Source organism: Procambarus clarkii, chromosome 29, assembly GCF_040958095.1.
Source record: "Procambarus clarkii isolate CNS0578487 chromosome 29, FALCON_Pclarkii_2.0, whole genome shotgun sequence".
NCBI classification, from domain to species: Eukaryota; Metazoa; Arthropoda; class Malacostraca; order Decapoda; family Cambaridae; genus Procambarus; species Procambarus clarkii.
The window spans coordinates 21,249,787-21,274,696 of record NC_091178.1 but is presented as its reverse complement, the minus strand read 5'-3'; the positions used below and the strand labels follow the sequence as shown (position 1 = coordinate 21,274,696).

Sequence of the window (24,910 nt, the reverse complement as noted above, 5' to 3'; positions counted from 1 at the left end):
ATTAGCCTTTATTCATTTTGCATTAAAATTGTATTGTATAATAGTACTGGATACAATATCAAGAGTATTCTAATTATTGAGTTTAAGTCACCATCAGTGACGTCACGAATCAGATCTAACTTTTAAAGCGGAGTGACCGGCGGTCATAGGTCATCAGGGGTTGACAGGTCTACTATTTCTCAAAGTTTTAAGAACCATTTTTGTGATCGGGAACAGCTCTGCCGTTAGATGTTTGTAATTTAATTCAGTAAAATAATTCAACCAGTCTGGATCAATTAAGTACAACAGAGGTTAATTGTTATAACTTAAACCTTGCTAGTAACTGGGTAGAACTTTGACTAGGCGGAAGGATACAATGTTCTGTCTGGGGGAGACCAGACAAGGAAAAGAGCAGTGTGGTCACGGAAGCAGCTAGGAGAGGTCAAACATCTTACCTCTCCCCTAGACCAGCCAAGACATCTAGCTGGTCGCCCAAGGTATAGTTGCTATTGTTAATTATAGAAATAGTCTTCTCATTTGCCACTCAGGTCAAGTAGGGAGTGTTAAAGTAATAGGGAGTGAACATATTTAGATTTTGTTTTAGTTTTCTTTTAATAAATTAAATTTGTTATTAATTTGCATTTTATTGTTTCCATGTGTTTTATGTGTATACTTGTCCTGGTCACGTGGTCCACACGAGGTAAAGTTGGATTGGGCGCCGATGCTAACATCGAATCGGAATTATCATTACCGTGTAATTTATTCCACACTCAAGGTCATCATATATAGTGGGGATCAAGCCCCTAGGTTGATTAATTAGCGTGATCGATCCAGACCTCGATCATTGCTCTTGTATTACTGGTCTGGTGGTGGCAGCAGAGGTGACTCTAGGGTTTTGTTCAGAGCTTAGGTCACGTCATACTGGGTGTAGAATCCTAAGTCGGTCAATCGTCTTAGGACCACGTGGCGTGGAGTGGGCTTTGGTAAAAGTTTTGGAGTCCCTTGGTAGAGAATAATAAGTAAGAATACGGGTAGAGGGAGTAGAAAGAAGGAAGTAAAGAGAGAGGAACCCGAACCCGTGTTACAACACAAGGACGAGTGTGGACACAAGAACGAGTGTGGACACTAGGGCGAGTGTGGACACTAGGACGGGTGTGGACACTAGGACGAGTGTGGACACTAGGACGAGTGTGGACATAAGGACGAGTGTGGACACTAGGACGAGTGTAGACACAAGGATGAGTGTGGACACTAGGACGATTGTAGACACAAGGACGAATGTGGACACTAGGGCGAGTGTGGACACTAGGACGGGTGTGGACACTAGGACGAGTGTGGACACTAGGACGAGTGTGTACACTAGGACGGGTGTGGACACTAGGGCGAGTGTGGACACTAGGACGAATGTGGACACTAGGACGAGTGTGGACACTAGGACGAGTGTGGACACTAGGACGTGTGTGGACACTAGGACGAATGTGGACACTAGGACGAGTGTGGACACTAGGACGAGTGTGGACACTAGGACGAGTGTGGACACTAGGACGGGTGTGGACACTAGGATGAGTATGGACACTAGGCGTAGTGTGAACACTAGGACGAGTGTGGACACAAGGACCAATGTGGACACTAGGACGAGTGTGGACACTAGGACGAGTGTGGACACTAGGACGAGTGTGGACACTAGGACGGGTGTGGACACTAGGACGAGTGTGGACACTAGGACTGGAGTGGACACTAGGACGAGTGTGGACACTAGGACGGGTGTGGACATTAGAAAGAGTGTGAACCCTAGGGCGAGTGTGGACACTAGGACGAATGTGGACACTAGAACGAGTGTGGGACACTTGGACGGGTGTGGACATAAGGACGACTGTGCACACTAGAACGAGTGTGGACGCTGGGATGAGTGTGAACGCTGAGATGAGTGAGGACACTGGGATGAGTGTGAGCGCAGGGATAAGTGTGAACATTAGGATGAGTGTGGACGCTGGGATGAGTGAGGATGCTGGGATGAGTGAGGAAGTTGGGATGAGTGAGGACACTAGGATGATTGGACGCTTGAATGAGTCCGGACGCTGAGATGAGTGAAGACACTGGGTTGAACGTTGACGCTGGGATGAGTGTTACGTTGAGATGAATGAGGAAGCTAGGACGAGTGTGGACGCTGAAATGAATGAGAACGCTGAAATGAATGTGGACAGTGAGATGAATGAGGACGCTGGGATGAGTTTGGACGTTGGGATGAGTGTGGATGCTGGGATGAGTGAGGACGCTGTGATGAGTATGGACGCTGGGATGAGTGAGGAAACTGGAATGAGTGAGGACACTGGCCTGAGTTTGGACGCAGGGATAGGTGTAGACGCTGGGATGAGTAAGGACACAGGGATGAGTGAGAACACTGGAACGAGTGTGGACGCTGGGATGAGTAAGAACACTGGGATGAGTGAGGAAACTGGGATGAGTGGGGAAACTAGTATGTGTTAGGACACGGGGATGAGTGCTAGCTCTGGGATGAGTGTTTACGCTGGGATGAGTGAGGACACTGGGATGTGTGTGGACGCTGGAATAAGTGTGGACTTAGGGATGAGTTAGGACTCTGGGATGAGTAAGGACACTGGGATGAGTGTGGACACAAGGATGAGTGTGGACGCAGGGATAAGTGTGGACACTGGGATGAGTCAGAATGAAGGGATGAATGAGGACACTGGGATGAGTGAAAACGCTGGGATGAGTGTGGGGACTGGGATGAGTGTGGAGACTTGGATGAGTGTACACGCTGGGATGAACGAAGACACTGGGATGAGTGAGGATATAGGGATGAGTGTGACGTTGGGATAAGTTAGGAAGCTGGGATAAGTGTGGAAGCTGGGATGAGTGTGGACGCTGGGACGAGTGAGGAAGCTGGGATAAGTGTGGACGATGGGATGAGTAGGGACGCTGGGATGAGTGTGGATGCTGGTATAAGTGTGGACGCTGGAATGAGTGTGGACTCTGGAATGAGTGAGGACGAGGGATGTATGAGGACACTGGGATGAGTGAGGACACTGGGATGAGTGTGGACGCTGGAATGAGTGAGGACACTGGGATGAGTGAGAACACTGGGATGAGTGTGGACGCTGGAATGAGTGAGGACACTGGAATGAGTAAGGACACTGGGATGAGTGAGGACACTGCTATGAGTTTGGACGCTGGGATAAGTGTGGACGCTTGGATGAGTGAGGACGTGGGATAGATGAGTACGCTGGAATGAGTGAAGACATACAGATGAGTTAGGACACTGGGATGAGTATGGTTTCTGGAATGAGTGTGGACGCTGGGATGAGTCAGAAAGAAGGGATGAGTGCGGACACTGGGATGAGTGAAGAGGGTGGTATGAGTGTGGACCCTGGGATGAGTATGGTTTTTGGGATGAGTGTGGACGCTGGAATGAGTTTGGAGACTGGGATGAGTGTGCACGCTGGGATGAATGAAGACACTGGGATGAGAGAGGATATAGGGATGAGTGTGGACGTTGGGATAAGTTAGGAAGCTGGGATGAATGAGAACACTGGGATGATTGAGGACACTGGTATGAGTTTGGACGCTGGGATAAGTGTGGACCCTTGGATGAGTGAGGACGTGAGATAAATGAGGACGCTGGAATGAGTGAAGACACACGGATGAGTTAGGACACTGGGATGAGTTTGGACACTGGGATAAGTGTGGCCGCTCGAATGACTGTGGACGCTGGGATGAATAGGACGTGGTATGAATAAGGACACTGGGATGAGTGAGGACACTGGGATGAGTGTGGATGACGGGTTGAGTGAAGACACTTGGATGAGTGAGGACTCTGGGATGAATGAGGACACTGGGGTGAGTGTGGACACTGGAATAAGTGTGGACGCTGGAATGAGTGTGGACGCTGGGATGAGTGAGGACGTGGGATGAATGAGGAGACTGGGATGAGTGGGGACACTGGGATGAGTGAGGAAACTGGGAGGAGTGAGGACACTGGTATGAGTTTGGACGCTGGGATGATTGAGGACACTGGGAAGAGTGAGGACATTGGGATGACTTTGGACACCTGGATGATTGAAGAGCCTGGGATGAGTGAGGACACTGGGATAGGTGAAGACACTGGGATGAGTGAGGACGCTGGGATGAGTGAGAACGCTTGAATGAGTGTGGAATCAGAGAAAAGTGTGGACGCTACGATGAGTGAGGACACTGGGGTGAGTGAGGGCACTGGGATGAGTGTGAACACTGGGATGAGTGTGGACGCTGGGATGAGTGAGGACGCTGGGAAGAGTGAGGACACTGGGAATAGTGTGGACGCTGGATGAGTGAGGACGCTGGGATGAGTGTGGAAGCTGGAATGAGTGAGGACGCAGGATGAATGAGGACACTGGGATGAGTGAGGACACTGGGATGACTGTGGACGCTGGAATGAGTGTGGACACTAGGAAGAGTGTGGACCCTGTGATAAGTATGGACGCTGGGATGAGTATGGAAGCTAGGATGATTGATTAAGTTGGGATGAGTGTGGACGCTTGGATGAGTGTGGATACAGGGATGAGTGAGGACACTGGTATGAGTGAGGACACTGGGATCAGTGTTGACGCTGGGATCAGTGTGGACGCTAGGATAAGTGAGGACACTGGGATGAGTGAGGACTCTGGAATGAGTGTTGACGCAGGAATGATTGAAGACGCTGGGATGATTGAGGAAACTGTGATGAATGTTGATGCTGGGATAAGTGTGGAAGCTGGGATGAGTTTGGACGCTGGGATGAGTGCAGACGTCGGGATGAGTTTGGACGCTGGGATGAGTGAGGACGCTAGGAAGAGTGTGGACGCTGAGATGAATGAGGACATTGGGATGAGTGTAGACACTGGGATGAGTGAGGACGCAGGGATGAGTGAGGACAATATGAAGAGTGTGGATGCTGGGTCAAGTGAGGAATCTTGGATAAGTACTCACCTATTTGTATTCACCTATTTGTGCTTGTGGAGGTTGAGCTCTGGCTCTTTGGTCCCGCCTCTCAACTGTCAATCAACTGGTGTACAGGTTCCCGAGCCTATTGGGCTCTATCATATCTACACTTGAAACTATGTATGGAGTCAGCCTCCACCACACCACTTCCTAATGCATTCCATTTGTCAACCACTCTGACACTAAAAAAATTCTTTCTAATATCTCTGTGGCTCATTTGGGCACTCAGTTTCCACCTGTGTCCCCTTGTGCGTGTGCCCCTTGTGTTAAACAGCCCGTCTTTATCTACCCTGCCAATTCTTCTGAGAGTCATGTACGTGGTGATCATATCCCCCCTAACTCTTCTGTCTTCCAGCGACGTGAGGTTTAATTCCCGTAGTCTCTCTTCGTAGCTCATCCCTCTCAGCCAGGGTACTAGTCTGGTGGCAAACCTTTGACATTTTTCCTGTTTGGTCTTATGCTTGACTAGATATGGACTCCATGCTGGGGCTGCATACTCCAGGATTGGTCTGACATAGGTGGTATACAAAGTTCTGAATGATTCCTTCACAAGTGTCTAAATGCCGTTCTTATGTTAGCCAACCAGGCATATGCTGCTGGTGTTATCCTCTTGATATGCGCTTCAGGGGACAGGTCTGGCGTGGTATCAACCCCTAGGTCTTTCTCTCTTTCTGACTGTGTAGAATTTCATCTCCCAAATGATACCTAGTAACTGGCTTCCTGCTCCCTACACCTATCTTCATTACATTACATTTGCTTGGGTTTAACTCTAACAACCATTTGTTCGACTGTTCCTTTAGTTTGTCTAGGTCTTCTTGAAACTTCAAGCAGTCCTCCTCTGTCTTAATCCTTCTCATAATTTTGGCATCGTCAGCAAACATTGAGGGGAATGAGTCTATACCCTCCGGGAGATCGTTCATGTATATCAGAAACAGGATAGGACCGAGTACAGAGCCCTATGGGACTCCACTGGTGACTTCACGCCAATTAGAGGTCTCACCCCTCACTGTAACTCTTTGCTTCCTCTTGCTTAGGTGCTCCCTTATCCACTGGAGCACTTTACCAGTTATTCCTGCCTGTCTCTGCAGCTTATGTACCAGCCTCCTGTATCAAAGGCTTTCTGACAATCTAAAAAATTTCAGTCTGCCCAGCCTTCTCTTTCTAACTTAATCTTTGTCACATGATCGTAGAATTCTATTAAGCCAGTAAGGCAAGATTTACCCTCCCTGAACCCATGTTGGCAATTTGTCACGAAGTCCCTTCTCTCCAGATGTGTTACTAGATTTTTCTCGCGATCTTCTCCATCACTTTGCATGGTATACAAGTTAAGGACACTGGCCTGTAGTTCAGTGCCTCTTGTCTGTCACCCTTCTTGTATATTGGGACCACATTTGTCGGAAATTCCGACACCATTTAATAATATCAATGCAATTGCAGATTATATTGCTGCATTGTATACACAAGTTACCCATAGAAAATGTAACTTGTAGTGGAATTTTCCGTCTATAGAAAATGGGATATCATTGCCACATACTATTATAAATTCACCACCTATTATGGTGGGAATTATTCTTAAATACATTAGTCTTTGGACTTTACCATCATAAAACATCTCATTTGAATTAATTTAATTATCAGTATTAAAATAGAGTAAATGTGACCCTTCTATCACTTACTGATATCTGGACAATGTAGGCCAGTAGCGTCAGTGGTGAGGGAGTGGTCAGCCATTGTTGTTTAAGACCACAGAGGCGCAGGGAGCAAATTCGGCTCCTATTATTTCTCTTGGACGAAGTGTTATGGAAACCAAAGGTCTTCCATCATCAACACGCTGTCAACATAATCAAGGAAAGTGTTCTGCCGAAACCCATTTGTCTAATCATTTTTGGCCATTAATGTCAGTAGATAGGGCGAACGGGTTAGAATGCGAACAGCCTCTTAATAAAAGGTAGTTAAGCCTTGGTCTTTATAATTCATTATACAGTGTTTTCTCTGATATAGCTGTCATATATTAGGATTCTGGCTTTTAGCTAGCGCCCTTTTGACAGGTCAAGAAGAGGAAGCAAACCTTGTGTATCAGTTACTGGGTGATGGAAGCTGCCTCACACGAGGAAATTTGGTGTCTACATCCTAGTTATATCTGGTGGACTAAGCTGCTGTATAATAAGATAAGGAACCTCCTCAATGTATACTAATATATGTTGTTTAATACTGTAGTTTGATTGGCTGCATATATATAAATTCAATATAAACCCCCCCTAATGTGTAGTGGATCGATTTGTGAGATTATGACAGAAATATAGTCTACTTAACATCATACAAATTGCTATCGAAGTATATAAATTAACGTAAATATAAATTCTATATAAATTCATATAAATTAAATAAATATAAATCTCACATGTCGGTTCCCACATTATTTGGACCTTCGGAACTGGATTATTTGGTCCTTTGAACCCACATCATTGGTCATCTTCATTAAATATATTAGTGCAGTGAGATTTATACAAAGCCAGTCAAAGACAGCAGCGTAGCCTCGACTGAGCTCAAGAGCCCCTCGGTTCAGCCTTAGTCAGTGGTTTCAGGGTCACCCACAGATATTTGGTGGCGTGTTATTCTGTGAGATGACAGCGCTAATATTGAAGCCAGCCAAATTAGTGGCTGTGTCTTCGCGAGATTGTTCACGGATTTCGTGGTGTTAAATTTCGCGAGAGATTATCCACGAATTTTGTGGAGTTAATTTCGCAAGGTCACTAATAATATTTAATACTTCTTGATAATATTAGAAGTTTCATAGAGGCAATTAAGAGGCTATTATCAATAATTGTGTATATTATTTCTCCAAAATAGAGAATTATTTAATATATATTGCACTAGTGTTCACAATATAATATTTACCAATTGCCAACCCACAACAGGGTAGGATATACATTGACTAGTGTTTATAGATAACCTAGTCCCCTATTACCATTGACTAGTTGAACTATTTATTGTTCATCCTTGTCCCATTATTACCATAGTCTAGTTGTACTATATTGAACAACCTAGCACCGTTAATGAATGGTGCAGACCCTATTTTGGGTATAATTTTTATCAACTCGAGTTGAGTTGTATATATAATAATTTACTTATGATCATTACACCTTTGAGTGATTAATTAGTGTCTATACCATCCTAGGGTGATATAGAAGAGCTAACCTAATGGTACTTCCAGTGACACTGGTTTATCACTCAAATCATTAGTGTGTATGATTGTATATATATAATGTGTATTAATTTTAAGTGCTAACCTCTAGTAGAGGTAGGATTATAGCCTAGTGAGTGCAGAATTTTACCCTAGGCTACCATCAGTGCTTGTTCAGCATTATGAGCAGCCCCATTACAAGCCGCACAAGGCTTAACCATCTAGCCAATATGGATAATGCTGGCAATGAGAAAACTTTCATACATTTAGTACTACAATTGGTGGACTTACCTCAACCTTATCAGATTGCTGACTCTTACAATCCTTCAGCATGGAGTTTGAGTCACTAGATGAATTATACGCACATCAACATAACACCATCCTGACAGTACAGGACATCACTGAAGGTTTACATTCCATCATAAACAACGACGTGCAAATGAGGAAGTTAAAGCCTCATGCAAGCCTTCAGAAATAGAAAAAAATAGTCAATTAAAGGGTAAAATAACTACCCCAAATAAACATCAGCCAAGTACTCTCACATCTAGTTGGAGAAAATCTGACAATACAGCAGAATCCTCCACGCCTACTGTTACTAGTTCACCCAACCCGGTAACTTCCAAACGTGCAGTAGGCTGGGGGACATGTATGTTCTGCAAAAAGAAATATTCAACATACTGTTGTGCTAATTATCCAGACAGACACACTCGTATTGAGCGACTCCAGGAATTAGGGAGATGTTCAAGGTGACTCAAGTCACACAACATAGACTATTGTGATACTCAATTCAACACCTGCAACAGGTGTAGAAGAGGTAGGCACCATGCAGCACTGTGCAAATATACGAAATTAACGTATTCAAGATCCAAGGTGGAAGATAGCATTCCCACCACAGTACAGTACTGCAAGGTGCAACAAACGAAGAGTGTCCAAACGGCAAAGTCTAAAGGTAATACGACTTTGCCTACTGCCAAAATTACCATCCTGAATAAGAGAGCCAAGGTCCATACCCGTGGGTTGTTTGACCAAGGGTCCCAGAGAACATATGTCACTAAAAAGTTGGCAGATGAACTACAATTAAGGCCTGTAGCCCAGACGTCATTCAACATCTCAGGGTTTGTAACAGATACAGGACCTCAAGTCTACCAGGTGGTACAACCATCAGTACATTTAGGCAGGTACGTCTGTCGAGTACAAGCCATTGTGGTGGACAAAATACCAGTAGACCTACAAGTTCAATGTCTGAGAGCAACAGCCAAATTCCTGAGAAATAGAGGAATAAAATTGGCAGATAATATTAAGTCTGATCACCTCACCGACTTCGGTCTCCTTGTAGGGACAGACTATTGCCATCGATTCATCAATAGCCCTATTAAATGTCAGGGCATAACCATGTTAAATTCTGCAGGAGGTAAATTACTCTCAGGCCCAGTATCAAGCTTGAGGAGACCTATGCCTGCAGATAAACAATACCAGTAGAAATCTAAATTTGTCAGCTGATTATATTTCTCCAGTAGCATTATACTAAGGAGATTACAGCTGACTATAACAACAGAGGTTGATGTTAATATCATCATTTAAAGCTGAAGATGAGTTCATGAGGCTTCAGTGGCAAATCAGTGAACAGTAGCCTAAACAGCTACAAGTCACTGCGACCAATGTCACTGAACCCACTGCAGTCTCAGAACCATTCTCTACTTTAATGATGGGCTATTTAATCCTCTGAATCAATTAACTAAATTAAACCCCAATAAATCTGACGACTGATTTGATACATTTATTATTTAATCAAGATGTATTCCATGGCCTCAGTGTTTATATATCAGTGATCAGTTACCTGAACAAGCTTCAAGTTATATCTAATGTCACTGATCTCACTGCAGTCCCTGAATCATACTTGACTGTAGTACTTGATCACATCCAGTCTTTTGGGTTAAATAATATGTAATTAGGCTTGAATTTTAGCCTTTCAAGACTTAACAGGGAAATTAAATCACATTAGACTTCTAACCCCTGCAACTCTAGTACGGGACATCCATCCTGTACGAACAGACACACAAATGTATGGTTACTAACTACTAAATTCAAATTAATCTAATAATTCGAAGGAGGAGTATCGGTGTTCGTCTGTTCTAAATAGGACTTAGACCCGTGAGCAGCCCCCCTGGGAATTATGTCGGAAAATCTGACACCATTTAATAATATCAATGCAATTACAGATAATATTGCTGCATTGTATACACAAGTTACCCATAGAAAATGTAACTTGTAGTGGAATTTTCCGTCTATAGAAAAGGGATATCATTGTCACATACTATTATAAATTCACCACCTATTATGGTGGGAATTATTCTTAAATACATTAGTCTTTGGACTTTACCATCATAAAACATCTCATTTGAATTAATTTAATTATCAGGATTAAAATAGAGTAAATGTGACTCTTCTATCACTTACTGATATCTGGACAAATAGGCCAGTAGCAGTGGTGAAGGAGTGGTCAGCCATTGTTGTTTAAGACCACAGAGGCGCAGGAAGCAAATTCGGCTCCTATTATTTCTCTTGGATAAAGTGTTATGGAAACCAAAGGTCTTCCATCATCAACACGCTGTCAACATAATCAAGGAAAGTGTTCTGCCGAAACCCATTTATCTAATCATTTTTGGCCATTAATGTCAGTAGATAGGGCAAAACGGTTAGAATGCGAACAGCCTTTTAATAAAAGGTAATTAAGCCTTGGTCTTTATAATTCATTATACAGTGTTTTCTCTGATATAGCTGTCATATATTAGGATTTTGGCTTTTAGCTAGCGCCCTTTTGACAGGTCAAGAAGAGGAAGCAAACTTTGTGTATCAGTTACTGGGTGATGGAAGCTGCCTCATCGAGAAAATTTGGTGTCTACATCCTAGTTATATCTGGTGGACTTTGCCGCTGTATAATAAGATAAGGAACCTCCTCAATGTATACTAATATATGAAGTTTAATACTGTAGTTTGATTGGCTGCATATATATAAATTCAATATAAACCCCCCTAACGTGTAGTGGATCGATTTGTGAGATTATTGCAGAAATACAGTCCACTTAACATCATACAAATTGCTATCGAAGTATATAAATTAATGTAAACATAAATTCTATATAAATTCATATAAATTAAGTAAATATAAATCTCACAGGTCGGTTCCCACAACATTAGCCGCCTTCCATATTTCTGGTAGGTCTCCCGTCTCCAGTGACCTACTATACACTATGGAGAGTGACAAGCAGAGTGCCTCTGCACACTCTTTCAATACCCATGGTGATATCCCGTCTGGACAAACAGCCTTTCTCACATATAGATCCAACAGGTGTCTCTTGACCTCATCTCTCGTAATTTCTAACCCTTCCAAGGCCGCCTGGTTTACTGCCCCTCTCCTAGCGCAGTGACCTCACCATGTTCTATTGTGAAGACCTCCTGGAACCTCTTGTTGATTTCCTCACACACCTCTTTGTCATTCTCCGTATACCTGTCCTCGTCCGTTCTAAGTTTCATTACCTGTTCTTTCACTGTTGTTTTTCTCCTGATGTGACTGTGGAGTAGCTTTAGTGTGGACGATGTGTTGACGATGGGATGAGTGTTGACGCTAGAATGAGTGTGGACGCTGGGATGAGTGAGTACGTGGGATGAATGAGGACACTGAGATGAGTGAGGACACTGGGATGAGTGTGGACGCTGGAATGGGTGAGGACACTGAGATTAGTGAGGACACTGGGATGAGTGTGGATGTTGGAATGAGTGAGAACAATGGAATGAGTGAGGACACTGGAATGAGTGAGGACACTGGGATGAGTTTGGATACTGGGATAAGTGTGGACACTGGGATGAGTAAAGACGTGGGATAAATGAGGACGCTGGAATGAGTGAAGACACACGGATGAGTGAGGAAACTGGGATGAGTGGGGACACTGGGATGAGTGGGGACACTGGGATGAGTGAGAAAGCTGGGATGAGTGAGTACATTGGCATGAGTCTGGACACTGGGATAAGTGTGGACCCTGGAATGAGTGTGGACCCTGGGATGAGTATGGTTACTACAATGAGTGTGGACCCTGGGATGAGTATGGTTACTACAATGAGTGTGGACGCTGGGATGAGTGTGGAGACTGGGATGTGTGTGGACCCTGGGATGAGTATGGTTACTACAATGAGTGTGGACGCTGGGATGAGTGTGGAGACTGGGATGTGTGTGGACACTGGGTTGAGTGTGAACGCAGGGATGAGTGTAGACGCTGGGATGAGTGAGGACATGGGGATGAGTGTGATGCTGGGGTAAGTGAGGACGCTGGGATGAGTGTGGACGCTGGAATGAGTGAGGACACTGGGATTAGTGAGGACACTCTGATAAGTGTTAAAGTTGGGATGAGTGTTGACGCTGGGATGAGTGAAAACGCTGGGATGAGTGTGGACGCTGGGACGAGAGTGGGAGCTGGGATGAGTGTGGACGCTGGGATAAGTGAAAACGCTGGGATGAGTGTGGACGCTGGGACGAGTAAGGAAGCTGGGATAAGTGTGGACGCTGGGATGAGTGTGGACGCTGGGATGAGTGAGGACGCTGGGATAAGTGTGGACGCTGGGATTAGTGAGGACATTGGGATGAGTGTGGACGCTGGGATAAGTGTGGACGCTGGGATGAATAAGGACATTGGGATGAGTGTTGGAACTAAGATCAGAATGGACGCTGGGATAAGTGTTGACGCCAGAATGAGTGTAGACGCTGGGATAAGTGAAGATGTAGGATGAATGAGGAAACTGGGATGAGCGAGGACAATGGGATGAGTGTGGACGCTGGGATAGGTGTGGACGCTTGGATGAGTAAGGACATTGGGATGAATGAGGGCACTGGGATATGTGTGGACGCTGCGATAAGTCTGGACGCTGGAATAAGTGTGGACGCTGGGATGAGTGAGGACGTCGGATGAATAAGAACACTGGGATGAGTGAGGACACTCGGATGAGTTTGGACGCTAGGATGAGAGAGGACGCTTTGGCGTGTGAAGGCACTGGGGTGAGTTTGAACGCTGGGATAAGTGTAGATGCTGGAATGATTGAGGACCCTGGGAAGAATGTGGACGCTGGGTTGAGTGAAGACACTGGGATGAGTGAGGACACAGGGATGAGTGGGGACACTCGGTGTCCCCACGCGAGTGAAGACGCGGGTATGAGTGTATACACTGGGATAGGTGAGGACACTGGGATGAAAGTGACCGCTGGGATGAGTGTGGACGCCTGGATGTATGAGGACGCTGTAAATGAATGAAGACACTGGGATGAGTAAGGACGCTGGGATGAGTGAGGGCACAAAAATGAGTGAGGACACTGGGATGAGTGTGAACGCTGGGATGAGTATGGACGCGGGAATCAGTAAGGACACTGATATGAGTGTGGACAGTGGAATGAATGTAGACGCTGGGATGAGTAAGGACACTGGGAAGAGTGAGGACACTGAGTTGATGGTGGACACTGGGATGAGTGTGGACCCTGGGATGAGTGAGGACGCTGGAATGAGTGTGAACACTGGGATGAGTGAGTACTCTAGGATGAGTGAGGACGATTGAATGAGTGATCAAGGACGCTGGGATGAATGTGGACACTGGGATGGGTGAGGACACTGCAATGAGTGTGGGCTCTGTTATCAATGTGTGGACTGGGATGAGTGAGGATGCTGGGATGAGTGTGGACGCTTGTGTGAGTGAAGACACTGGGATGAGTGAGGACGCTGGGACAAGTGGACACTGGGATGAATGTTGACGCTGGGATGAGTGAGAACGCTGGGATAAGTGTGGACATTGGGATGAGTGTGGACGCTGGGATTAGTGAGAATTCTGGGATGAGTGTTGACGGTGGGATGAGTGAGGACAATGGGACGAATCATTATGCTGGGGTGAGTGTGGACATTAGGATGAGTGTAGACACTGAGATGGGTGTGGACGCTAAGATGAGTGAGTACGCTGGGATGTGTGTGGACGCTGGGATGTCTCGACGCTAGGGTGAGTGAGGACGCTGGGGCGAGTGAGGGCACTGGGAATAGTGTGGACACTGGGATGAGTAAGGACACTGGAATGAGTGTGGACGTAGGGATGAGTATGGACAATGGGATGAGTGAGGACACTGGGATGAGTGTGGACGTTGGAATGAGTGTGGACACTAGGATGAGTGATCACACTGGGATAAGTAAGGACACTGGGATGAGTTTGGACGCCGGAATGAGTGTGGACGCTAAGATAAGTGGACGCTGGGATTATAGTTGACACAGCGATGAGTGAGGACACTGAGATGAGCGTGGACACTGGGACGAGTGAAAACACTAGGATTGGTGAGGACGCTTGGATGAATGAGGAGACTGGGATGAGTATGGACACAGGGATGAATTAGGAGGTTGGGATGAGTGTAGACGCTAGGATTAGTGAGGACGCTGGCATGAGTGTGGGCGCTGGGATGAGTGAGGAAGCTGGGAAGAATAGGGACACTGGGATGAATTAGGAAGCTGGGGTGAGTTAGGCCAAAGGAATGAGAGAGTATGTTGGGATGAGTGTGGACGCTGGGTTTGGTGAGGACGCTGGGATGATTGTGGACACAGGGATGCGTGAAGGCGTTGAGATGAGTGTGGACACTAGGATGAATGAGGACGCTGGGATACATGTGAACACTGTGAAGAGTGAGGACACTGAAATGAGAGTGGACCTAGGGATGAGTCAAAACACTGGGGTGAGTAAGGACACTAGGAGGAGGAGTGAGGACGCTGGTATGAGTGAGGACACTGTCACGAGTGTGGACACTAGGATGAGTTTGGGACGTTGGGATGAGTGAGGGCACTGGGATGAGTGAGGGCACTGGGATGAGTGTGGAGACTGGGATGAGTGAGGACACTGGGATGACTGTGGATGCTGGGATGAGTGAAGACACATCCCAGCGTCCTGATTATTCAAAACACTGGGATGAGTGTTAAAACGGGAATGAATGAGGGCACTGGGATGAGTGAGAGCACTGGGATAAGTGTGGAGACTGGGATGAGTGAGGACACTGGGATGACTGGGGATGCTGGGACGAGTGAAGACGCATTCCAGCGTCCTGATTATTCAAAACATAGGAATGAGTGTTAAAACGGGGATGAGTTAGGACACTGGGAAGAGTATGGACGCTTGGATGAGTGAGGACACTGGGATGAGTGAGAACACTGGTATGAGTGAGGACACTAGGAAGAGTGTGGACACTGGCAGCAGTGAGGACACTGGGATGAGTGAGGACGCCGGGACGAGTGTGGACGCCTGGATGTGTGAGGACGCTGGAAATGAGTGTGGACACTATGATGAGTAAAGACGCTGGGATGAGTAAGGACACTGCGGTGGATGAGAACACTGGGATGAGTGTGAACTCTGGGATGAGTGTGGACGCTGGAATGAGTGTGGACGATGGAATGAGTGTGGACGATGGGATGAGTGAGGACACAAAGATGAGTGAGGACACTGAAATGAGTGTGGACACTGGGATAAGTGTGGACGCTGGGATAAGTGAGGACGCTGGGATGAGTGTGGACGCTGGGATGAGTGTGGACCCTGGGGTGTGCGAGTACTCTGGGATGAGCGAGGACGTAGTGATGAGTGATCAAGGACGCTGGGATGAATGTTGACACTAGGATGAGTCAGGACACTGCAATGATTGGGGACTCTGGGATGAATGTGGAGACTGGGATGAGTTAAGACACTGGGATGTGTGGAGACGCTGGGATAAGTGGACAATGGGACGACTGTGGACGCTGAGAGTCCCTGGAATGAGGGAAGACACTGGGGTGAGTGAGAACACTGGGATGAGTGTGGACGCTAGGATGAGTGAGGAAACTGGGATGAATGAAGACGCTGGGGTGAGTGTAGATATTGGGATAAATTAGGACACTGGGATGAGTGAAGATACTGGGATGAGTGTGGACGCTGGGATGAGTGAGGGCATTGGGATGAGGCTAGACGCTGGAATGAGTGAGGACCCTGGGACAAGTGTGGAAAATGGAATGAGTGAGGAAGCTGGGATGAGTGTGGTCACTGCGATAAGTGAGGACAGTGGAATGAATGAGGACGCTGGGGTGAGTGAGGACACTGGGATGAGTGATGATGCTGGGAAGAGTGTGGACGCTGGGGTGAGTGGGGACGCAGAGAAAGGAGTGGACACTGGGATGAGTGAAGACATTGGGAAGAGTGAGGATGCTGGGATGAGTGAGGACACTGGGATGAGTGAGCAGGCTGGTATCAGTATGGACACTGGGATGAGTGAGGATACTTTGATGAGTGTGAATGCTTGGATGAGTGTGGACACTTGGATAAGTGTGGACGCTGGGATGAGTGAGGACGATGGGATGAGTGAGGACATTGGGATCAGTTTGGATTCTTGGATAAGTGTGGACGCAGGAAAATTAAGGACATTGGGATGAGTGAGGACACTGTGATTAGTGTGGATGCTGGGATGAGTGAAGAAACTGGGATAAGTGAGGACACTGGGATGAGTAAAGATACTGGGATGAGTGAGGACACTGAGATGAGTGTGGACGCTGGGATGAGTGTGGACGCTGGAATAAGTGTTGACACTAGGATAAATGTGCGCACTGGGATGAGTTAGATCACTAGGATGAGTTTGGGCTGTGGAATGAGTGTGGACACTGGGATGAGTGAGGACACTAGGATGAGTAAGGACAAAGGGATGAGTGTTACACTGGGATAAGTGTGGATACTGGGATGAGAGAGGACGCTGGGATGAGTGAGGACGCTGATATAAATGAGGACCCTGGGGTTAGTGTGGACACTGGGATGAGTGAGGATACAGGAATGAGAGTGGATGCAGGATGAGTCTAAACGCTGGGATGAGTGAGGACACTGGATTGAGTGTGGACGGTGGGATGAGTGTGGACATTAGGATGAGTGTGGACGGTGGGATGAGTGTCGACACTGCGATAAGTAAGGACATTGGGATGAGAGATGATGCTAGGATGAGTGAGGAAGCTGGGATGTGTGTAGACGCTGGGATGAGTGAGGACGCTTGGATGAGTGAAGGCACTGGGGTGAGTGAAGACACTGGGGTGAGTGTGGACGCTGGGATTACTGTGGACACTGGGATGTGTGAGGACACTGGGATGAGTGTGGACGCTGGGATGAGTGTGGACATTGGGATTAGTGAGGACACGGGGATGAGTGAGGACACTGGGATGAGTTAGAACACTGGGATAAGTGTGGATGCGTAGATGAGCTTGGACGCTGGGATGAGTGAGGACACTGGGATGAGTGAGCTTGGACATTGGAATGACTGTGGACGTAGGGATAAGTGTGGACACTGGAATGAGAGAGGACACTGGGATGAGTGAGGACGCTATAATAAGTAAGGACTCTGGGATGAGTGAGGACACTGGATGAGTAAGGTCACTGGGATGAGTGAGAAAGCTGGAATGTGTTTGGACGCTGGAATGAGTGAGAACACTGGGATTAGTAAGGAAGATAAGCTGAGAGGTGATACTTGTATGAGTGGGGACACTGGGATACGTGTGAACACTGTGATGAGTTAGGTCACTGGGATAAGTGTGGACGTTGGGGTGAGTGTAAACACTGGGATGACTGAGGACACTAGGATGAGTGAGGACGTTGGGATGAGTGAGGACGATGCGATGAGTGTGGACGCTTGAATGAGTGTGGACGTTGGGATGAGTGAAGACACTGGGATGAGTGTAAACACGGGGATGAGTGTGGACACTGAGAAGAGTGAGGACAGTGGGATGAGTGAAGACACTGGGATGAGTGTAAACACGGGGATGAGTGTGGACACTGAGAAGAGTGAGGACAGTGGGATGAGTGAAGACACTGGGATGAGTGAGGATACTGGGATGAGTTAGAACACTGGGATGAGTGTAAGCGTTGGAATGAGTTTTGACTCTAAGATGAGTGAGTATACTAGGAGAGTGTGGATGTAGGGATGAGTGTGGACACTGGGATGAGTGAGGACACTGTTATGAGTGTGGACGCTATCATGAGTGTGGACGGTGGGTTGAGTGTGAACACTGGGATGAGTGTGGACACTGGGATGAGTGTGGACACTGGGATGAGTCAGGACACTGAGAGGAGTGTGGACACTAGTATGAGTGAAGACACTGGGAAAAGTGTGGATGCTGGGATGAGTGTGGACACTGAGATGAGTGAGTACTCAAGGAGCAGTGAGGACGCTGGGAAGAGTGTAGACGCTGGGATGAGTGAAGACACTGGGATGAGTGAGGACTCTGGGATAATTGGACGCTAAGATGAGTGTGGACGATTAGATGAGTGAGTCACTGGGATGAGAGAAGACACTGGGGTCAGTGTGAACACTGGGATGAGTGTGGACGTTGGGATGAGTGTGGACGGTGGGTTGAGTGTGGACACTGGGATGAGTGAGGACGCTGGAATGAGCGTGGACACTGGTATAAGTGAAGACACTGATATGAGTGAAGACACTGGGATAAGTGTGAATGCTGGGATGAGTGTAGACACTGGGATGAGTGAGTACTCTATGATGAGTGAGGACGATGGGTTGAGTGAGAACGCTGAGATGAGTGAGGACGCTGGGATAACTGTGGAAGCTGGGATGAGTGAAGACACTGGGATGAGTGTGGACTCTGGGATGAGTGAAGACACTGGGATGAGTGTGGACTCTGGGATGAGTGAGGACACTGGGATGAGTGTGGACTCTGGGATGAGTGAGGACGCTGTTATGAGTGCGGACATTGGGATGAGCGTGGACTCTGGGATGAGTGTGGACACTGGGATGAGTGAGGACACTGTTATGAATGTGGACGCTAGCATGAGTGTGGACGGTAGGATGAGGGTGGACGGTGGGTTGAGTGTGGGCACTGGGATTAGTGAGGACGCTGGGATGAGCGTAGACACTGGGATGCGTTTGAACACTGTGATGAGTAAGGACTCTGGAATGAGTGTGGACTCTGGGATGAGTGTGGACACTGGGATGAGTGTGGATACTGGGATAAGTGAGGACGCTGGGATGAGTGAGGACGCTGGGATGAGTAAGGACACTAGGAGGTGTGTGGACACTGGTATGAGTGAAGAAACTGGGATAAGTGTGGATTCTGGGATGAGCGTAGACACTGGGATGAGTGAGTACTTAAGGATGAGTGAGGACGATGGGTTGAGTGAGAACGCTGAGATGAGTGAGGACGCTAGGATAAGTGTGGACGCTGGGATGAGTGAAAACACTAGGATGAGTGAGGACGCTGGGATAAGTGGACACTGGTATGAGTGTGGACGATGAAATGAGAGAGTCACTGGGATGAGAGAAGGCACTGGGTGGGTTGAGTGAGAACACTGGGATGAGTGTGGACGTTGAGATGAGTGAGGACCCTGGGATGGATGAGGACGCTGGTGTGAGTGAGGACACTGGGATGAGTGCGAGGGCGGGTATGAGTGTAGACGCTGGGATCACACTCATCCCAAACTTATCCCAGCGTCCACACTCATCCCAGCCCCCACACTCATCCCAGTGTCCTCACTCACACCAGCGTCCTCATTCATCCCAAGGTACTCACTCATCTCAGCGTCCACACTCATCCCAGTGTTTTCACTGCGGAAGCTGGGGTCAGTGAGGACACTGGGTGAATATTGACGCTGGGATGAGTATGGACGGTGAGATGAGTGAGGACGATGGGATGTGTGTGGACGCTGGGATGAGTCTCGACGCTAGGGTGAGTGAGGACGCTTGGATGAGTGAGGGCACTGAGATGAGTGAAGACACTGGGATGAGTGTGGACGATGGGATTACTGTAGACACTGGGATGAGTGAGGATACTGAGATGAATGTGGACTCTGGGATGAGTGTGGACTCTGGGATGAGTGAGGACACTGGGATGAGTGAGTACACTAGGATGAGCGTAGATGTAGGGATGAGTGTGGACACTGGGATGAGTGAGAACACGGGGATGAGTATGGGCACTGGGATGAGTTTGGACACTGGGATGAGTGTGGACGCGTGGATGAGTTTGGACGCTGGGAAGAGTGAGGACACTACGATGAGTGTAAGAGATTTAATAAGTGTGGACACTTGGATGAGAAAGGACACTGGGATGAGTGAGGAAGCTATGATGAGTGAGGACACTGGGATGAGTGAGGACACTGGGATGAGTGAAGACACTGGGATGAGAGAGAAAGCTGGAATGTGTTTGGACGCTGGAATGAGTTATGAAACTGAGCTTAGTGAGGACGCTGGGATGAGTGAGGACACTGAGATGAGTGAGGGCACTGGGATGAGTGAGGACACTGGGATGAGTGAGGACACTGGGATGAGTGAGGACACTGGGATGAGTGAGGACGCTGGGATGAGTGAGGACACTGGGATGAGAGCGGTCGTTCGGATGAGTGTGGACGCTGAAATGAGTGTGGACACTGAGATGAGTGAGAACACTGGGATGAGTGAGAACACTGGGATGAGTGAGGTGACTGGGATGAGTGAGGACACTGGGATGAGTGTCGGCGTTGGAATGGGTTTGGACTCTGGGATGAGTGAGGACACTGAGATGAGTGAGGAAACTGGGATGAGTATTGACACTGAGATGAGTGTGGACACAAGGATGAATGTTGACACTGGGATGAGTGAGGACACTGGGGATGAGTGTGGACGGTAGGATGAGTTTGGACGATGGGCTGAGTGTGGACACTGGGATGAGTGAGGACGCTGGAATGAGTATGGATTCTGGGATTAGTGAGGACAGTGGGATGCATGAGGACGCTGGGATGAGTGTGGACACTGGGATGAGTGAGAACACTGGACTCTGGGATGAGTGAGGACACTGGGATGAGTGAGTACACTAGGATGAGTGTGAACGTAGGGATGAGTGTGAACATTGGGTTGAATGAGGACACTGGGATGAGTATGGACACTGGGATCAGTATGAACACTGGGATGAGTGTGGACACTGGGATGAGTGTGGACACTGGGATGAGTGTGGACACCTGGATGAGTTTGGACACAGGCATGAGTAAGGACAATGGAATGAGAATGGACGTAGGGATGAGTGTAAACACTGGGATGAGTGCGGACGCTGGGATGAGTCAAACATATTCCAGATGAGTGTCACACCGGGTTAGTGTGAACGCTAGGATGAATGATGACGCAAGGGATGAGTTTGGGCGCTGGGATAAGTGAGGACAATGGGATGAGAGTGGACGCTGAGATGAGTGAGGACGCTAAAATGAGTGTGGACAGTGGGATGAGTATGGACACTGGGATGAGTCTGGATGCTGTAATGAGTATGGACACTGGGATGAGTGTGGACACTGGGATTAGTGAGAACACTGGAATGAGTGTGGAGGCTGGGATGAGTGTGGATACTGGGATGCGTGTGGACACTGGGATGAGTGTGGATGCTGGAATGAGTGTGGACACTTGGATGAGTGTGGAGACTTGGATGAATGTCGACAGGGGGATGAGTGTGGTACACTGGGATGAGTGAGGACGCTGGGATGAGTGTGGACGCTGGGATGAGTGTTGACGCTAGGATGAGTGTGGACGCTGCGATGAGTGTGGACACTGGGATGAATGTGGACGCTTGGATGAGTGTGGACACTTGGATGAGTGAGGACACTGGGATGAGTGTGGAAACTGTGATGAGTGTGGAAACTGTGATGAGTGTGGACGCTGGGATGAGTGTGGACACTGGGATGATTGTGGGCTCTGGGATGAGTGAGGACACTGGGATGAGTGAGGATATTGGGGTGAGTGTGGACGCTGGGACGAGTGTGGATGCTTGGATGATTGACGACACTTGGATGAGTGTTGACGCTGGGATGAGTGTGGACGCTGGGATGAGTGTGGACGCTGGGATGAGTGAGAACACTGGAATGAGTGTGACCCTGGGATGAGTGAGGGCACTGGGATGAGTGTGGACGCTTTGATGAGATAGGACGCCGGGATGAGTGAGGACTCTGCGATGAGTGTTTACACTGGGATGTGTGTGGATGCTTGGATGAGTGAGGACACTGGAATGAGTGTGGACATTGGGATAAGTATGGACGTCGGAATGAGTGTGGACACTGTGATGAGTGTGTACGGTGGGATTAGTGTGGACACTGGGATGAGTGTGGACACTGGGATGACTGTGGACGCTGGGATGAGTGTGGACGCTGGAATAAGTATGGACGCTGGGATGAGTATGGACTCTGGGTTGAGTGTGGACGCTGGGATGAGTGTGGACGCTGGGATGAGTGTGGACGCTGGGATGAGTGTGGACACTGGGATGAGTGTGGACGCTGGAATGAGTGAGGACAGAGGGATGAGTGTGGACAAGGGGATGAGTGTGGACACTGGGATGAGTGTGGTACACTGGGATGAGTGAGGACGCTAGAATGAGTCTGGACACTGGGATGAGTGAGGGTGCTGGGATGATTGAAGACACTGGGGTCAGAAAGATCACTAGGATGAGTGTGGAAACTGTGATGAGTGAGGACACTAGGATGAGTGTGGACGCTGGGATGAGTGTGGACGCTGGCATGAGTGTGGACGCTGAGGTGAGTGAGGACACTGGGATGAGTGTGGACGGTGGGATAAGTGTGGACACTGGGATGAATGTGGACGCTGGGATGAGTGTGGACACTAGGATGAGTGTGGACGCTAGAATGAGTGTGAACACTGGGGTGAGTGTGGACACTGGGATGAGTGTGGACGCTGGGATGAGTGTGGACGCTGGGATAAGTGTGTACGCTGTGATGAGTGTGGACACTGGGATGAGTGTGGACGCTGGGATAAGTGTGTACGCTGTGATGAGTGTGGACACTGGGATGAGTGTGGACGCTGGGATGAGTGTGGACGCTGGGATAAGCGTGGACGCTGGGATGAGTGTGGACACTTGAATGAGTTTGGACACGGGGTTGAGCGAGGACGCTGGGACGGGTGTAATAGCCGTGTTTGGTGTGGATGTTTGGACGGGTGTGGACACGGGGTTGAGGTTGTCCATCCCCGTCCCACCGGAACTAGGATGGACGCAAGTGGTAAAATAAACGATGTGTCAAGGTTGGATGCCATGATGCAGGTCACGACGAGTGAGGTGGACACTGATGGCCTTGGTGATGGGGTAAACACAGACATTGTTTACTATCCATTAACTTTATATACACATATATAAACTTTAACTTTATATACACACACACATATATATATATATATATATATATATATATATATATATATATATATATATATATATATATATATATATATATATATAAATATATATATATATATATATATATATATATATATATATATATATATATATATATATATATATATATATATATATATATATATATATATATGTGTGTGTGTGTGTGTATATAACGAAAATAAACACGTGATTAAAAATGTGACAATGTCAGACCACGGAGGAAAAATGAAACAGGGATTTCCTTAAGTACTTTCGTATATTAATACATCTTCAGAAGGAGTCACTCCTTCTGAAGATGTATTAATATACGAAAGTTCTTAAGGAAATTCCTGTTTCATTTTTCTTCCGTGGTCTGACATTGTCATATATATATATATATATATATATATATATATATATATATATATATATATATATATATATATATATATATATATATATATATATATATATATATATATATATATGTCGTACCTAGTAGCCAGAACGCACTTCTCAGCCTAGAATGCAAGGCCTGATTTGCCTAATAAGCCAAGTTTTCATGAATTAATGTTTTTTCGACTACCTAACCTACCTAACCTAACCTAACCTAACTTTTTCTGCTACCAAACCGAACCTAACCTATAAAGATAGGTTAGGTTAGGTTAGGTTAGGTAGGGTTGGTTAGGTTTGGTCATATATCTACGTTAATTTTAACTCCAATAAAAAAAATATGCCCTCATACATAATGAAATGGGTAGCTTTATCATTTCATAAGAAAAAAATTAGAGAAAATATATTAATTCAAGAAAACTTGGCTTATTAGGGAAATCAAGCCTTGCATTCTAGGCTGAGAAGTGCGTTCTGGCTACTAGGTACGACATATATATATATATATATATATATATATATATATATATATATATATATATATATATATATATATATATATATATATTATTAAATATGACCGAAAAAGTAAGATTAATGATTCTAACACGAATTTTCTCGATCTTTGGTACATTTCTTTTCACTGTTGGTGGTAATTCCAAAAACCAATTCTCCAAAATTCATTTTTATTTCTAGTCTAGAAATAAAATTTCTTACATTTCTTTTCACTGTTGATGGTAATTCAAAGATCAATTCTCCAAAATTCATTTTTATTTCTAGTCTGACGCGACACTTGAGCGCGTTTCGTAAAACTTATTACATTTTCAAAGACTTTAGTTTACAAACACACAACTGAAACTGAATAGAGCTTACACATCTTCGAGGTTTATATCTACATTTGGGTGAGGTGGATGAGGTGAAAAACGAACTTTCAACAATGGGTATTCAATGGGTATTAAATTCCAACACAAGACAGAACACGAAACAATGGGTATTCAATGGGCATTAAATTCAAACACAAGACAGAACACGAAACAATGGGTATTGAATGGAAGTAACTGTAGAAAGCCTATTGGTCCATATTTCTTGATGCTTCTATATTGGAGCGGAGTCTTGAAGTGGGTAGAATATAGTTGTGCATTAATTGGCTCTTGATTGCTGGTGTTGACTTCTTGATGTGTAGT

General features: G+C 46.6%; 10 protein-coding genes across 10 annotated transcripts; all 10 read left to right on the top strand.

The window, feature by feature from the left end:
- Window positions 1-2,115: 2,115 nt before the first annotated feature.
- Window positions 2,116-2,466, top strand: LOC138369646 (processed variable antigen-like). The gene has a single exon (XM_069333071.1). The coding sequence runs from the start codon at window positions 2,116-2,118 to the stop codon at window positions 2,464-2,466; it is 351 nt and encodes a 116-aa protein (XP_069189172.1).
- A 9,572-nt stretch (window positions 2,467-12,038) lies between these two features.
- On the top strand, window positions 12,039-12,455 carry LOC138369645 (processed variable antigen-like). Its single transcript, XM_069333070.1, has one exon. The coding sequence runs from the start codon at window positions 12,039-12,041 to the stop codon at window positions 12,453-12,455; it is 417 nt and encodes a 138-aa protein (XP_069189171.1).
- Window positions 12,456-12,469: 14 nt separating this feature from the next.
- Window positions 12,470-12,922, top strand: LOC138369644 (chloride intracellular channel protein 6-like). The gene has a single exon (XM_069333069.1). It carries the CDS (start codon window positions 12,470-12,472, stop codon window positions 12,920-12,922), a length of 453 nt encoding a protein of 150 aa, XP_069189170.1.
- A 3,154-nt stretch (window positions 12,923-16,076) lies between these two features.
- LOC138369643 (processed variable antigen-like) lies at window positions 16,077-16,601 on the top strand. Its single transcript, XM_069333068.1, has one exon. It carries the CDS (start codon window positions 16,077-16,079, stop codon window positions 16,599-16,601), a length of 525 nt encoding a protein of 174 aa, XP_069189169.1.
- Window positions 16,602-17,009: 408 nt separating this feature from the next.
- LOC138369642 (processed variable antigen-like) lies at window positions 17,010-17,378 on the top strand. Its single transcript, XM_069333067.1, has one exon. The coding sequence runs from the start codon at window positions 17,010-17,012 to the stop codon at window positions 17,376-17,378; it is 369 nt and encodes a 122-aa protein (XP_069189168.1).
- A 1,160-nt stretch (window positions 17,379-18,538) lies between these two features.
- LOC123765119 (uro-adherence factor A-like) lies at window positions 18,539-19,453 on the top strand. The gene has a single exon (XM_045753590.2). It carries the CDS (start codon window positions 18,539-18,541, stop codon window positions 19,451-19,453), a length of 915 nt encoding a protein of 304 aa, XP_045609546.2.
- Window positions 19,454-19,811: 358 nt separating this feature from the next.
- On the top strand, window positions 19,812-20,819 carry LOC138369641 (processed variable antigen-like). Its single transcript, XM_069333065.1, has one exon. It carries the CDS (start codon window positions 19,812-19,814, stop codon window positions 20,817-20,819), a length of 1,008 nt encoding a protein of 335 aa, XP_069189166.1.
- An 874-nt stretch (window positions 20,820-21,693) lies between these two features.
- LOC138369640 (chloride intracellular channel protein 6-like) lies at window positions 21,694-22,056 on the top strand. The gene has a single exon (XM_069333064.1). It carries the CDS (start codon window positions 21,694-21,696, stop codon window positions 22,054-22,056), a length of 363 nt encoding a protein of 120 aa, XP_069189165.1.
- A 50-nt stretch (window positions 22,057-22,106) lies between these two features.
- LOC138369639 (chloride intracellular channel protein 6-like) lies at window positions 22,107-22,529 on the top strand. Its single transcript, XM_069333063.1, has one exon. It carries the CDS (start codon window positions 22,107-22,109, stop codon window positions 22,527-22,529), a length of 423 nt encoding a protein of 140 aa, XP_069189164.1.
- A 10-nt stretch (window positions 22,530-22,539) lies between these two features.
- Window positions 22,540-23,043, top strand: LOC138369638 (chloride intracellular channel protein 6-like). Its single transcript, XM_069333062.1, has one exon. It carries the CDS (start codon window positions 22,540-22,542, stop codon window positions 23,041-23,043), a length of 504 nt encoding a protein of 167 aa, XP_069189163.1.
- The last annotated feature ends 1,867 nt before the right edge of the window (window positions 23,044-24,910 follow it).

Bases quoted from the DNA above. Each gene is read 5' to 3' on its own strand.
- LOC138369646 (XM_069333071.1), top strand. From the start codon at position 2,116: ATGAATGAGGAAGCTAGGACGAGTGTGGACGCTGAAATGAATGAGAAC.
- LOC138369645 (XM_069333070.1), top strand. From the start codon at position 12,039: ATGAGTGAAGACACACGGATGAGTGAGGAAACTGGGATGAGTGGGGAC.
- LOC138369644 (XM_069333069.1), top strand. From the start codon at position 12,470: ATGAGTGTGGACGCTGGAATGAGTGAGGACACTGGGATTAGTGAGGAC.
- LOC138369643 (XM_069333068.1), top strand. From the start codon at position 16,077: ATGAGTGAAGATACTGGGATGAGTGTGGACGCTGGGATGAGTGAGGGC.
- LOC138369642 (XM_069333067.1), top strand. From the start codon at position 17,010: ATGAGTCTAAACGCTGGGATGAGTGAGGACACTGGATTGAGTGTGGAC.
- LOC123765119 (XM_045753590.2), top strand. From the start codon at position 18,539: ATGAGTGTGGACGGTGGGTTGAGTGTGGACACTGGGATGAGTGAGGAC.
- LOC138369641 (XM_069333065.1), top strand. From the start codon at position 19,812: ATGAGTATGGACGGTGAGATGAGTGAGGACGATGGGATGTGTGTGGAC.
- LOC138369640 (XM_069333064.1), top strand. From the start codon at position 21,694: ATGAGTGTGGACGCTGCGATGAGTGTGGACACTGGGATGAATGTGGAC.
- LOC138369639 (XM_069333063.1), top strand. From the start codon at position 22,107: ATGAGTGAGGACTCTGCGATGAGTGTTTACACTGGGATGTGTGTGGAT.
- LOC138369638 (XM_069333062.1), top strand. From the start codon at position 22,540: ATGAGTCTGGACACTGGGATGAGTGAGGGTGCTGGGATGATTGAAGAC.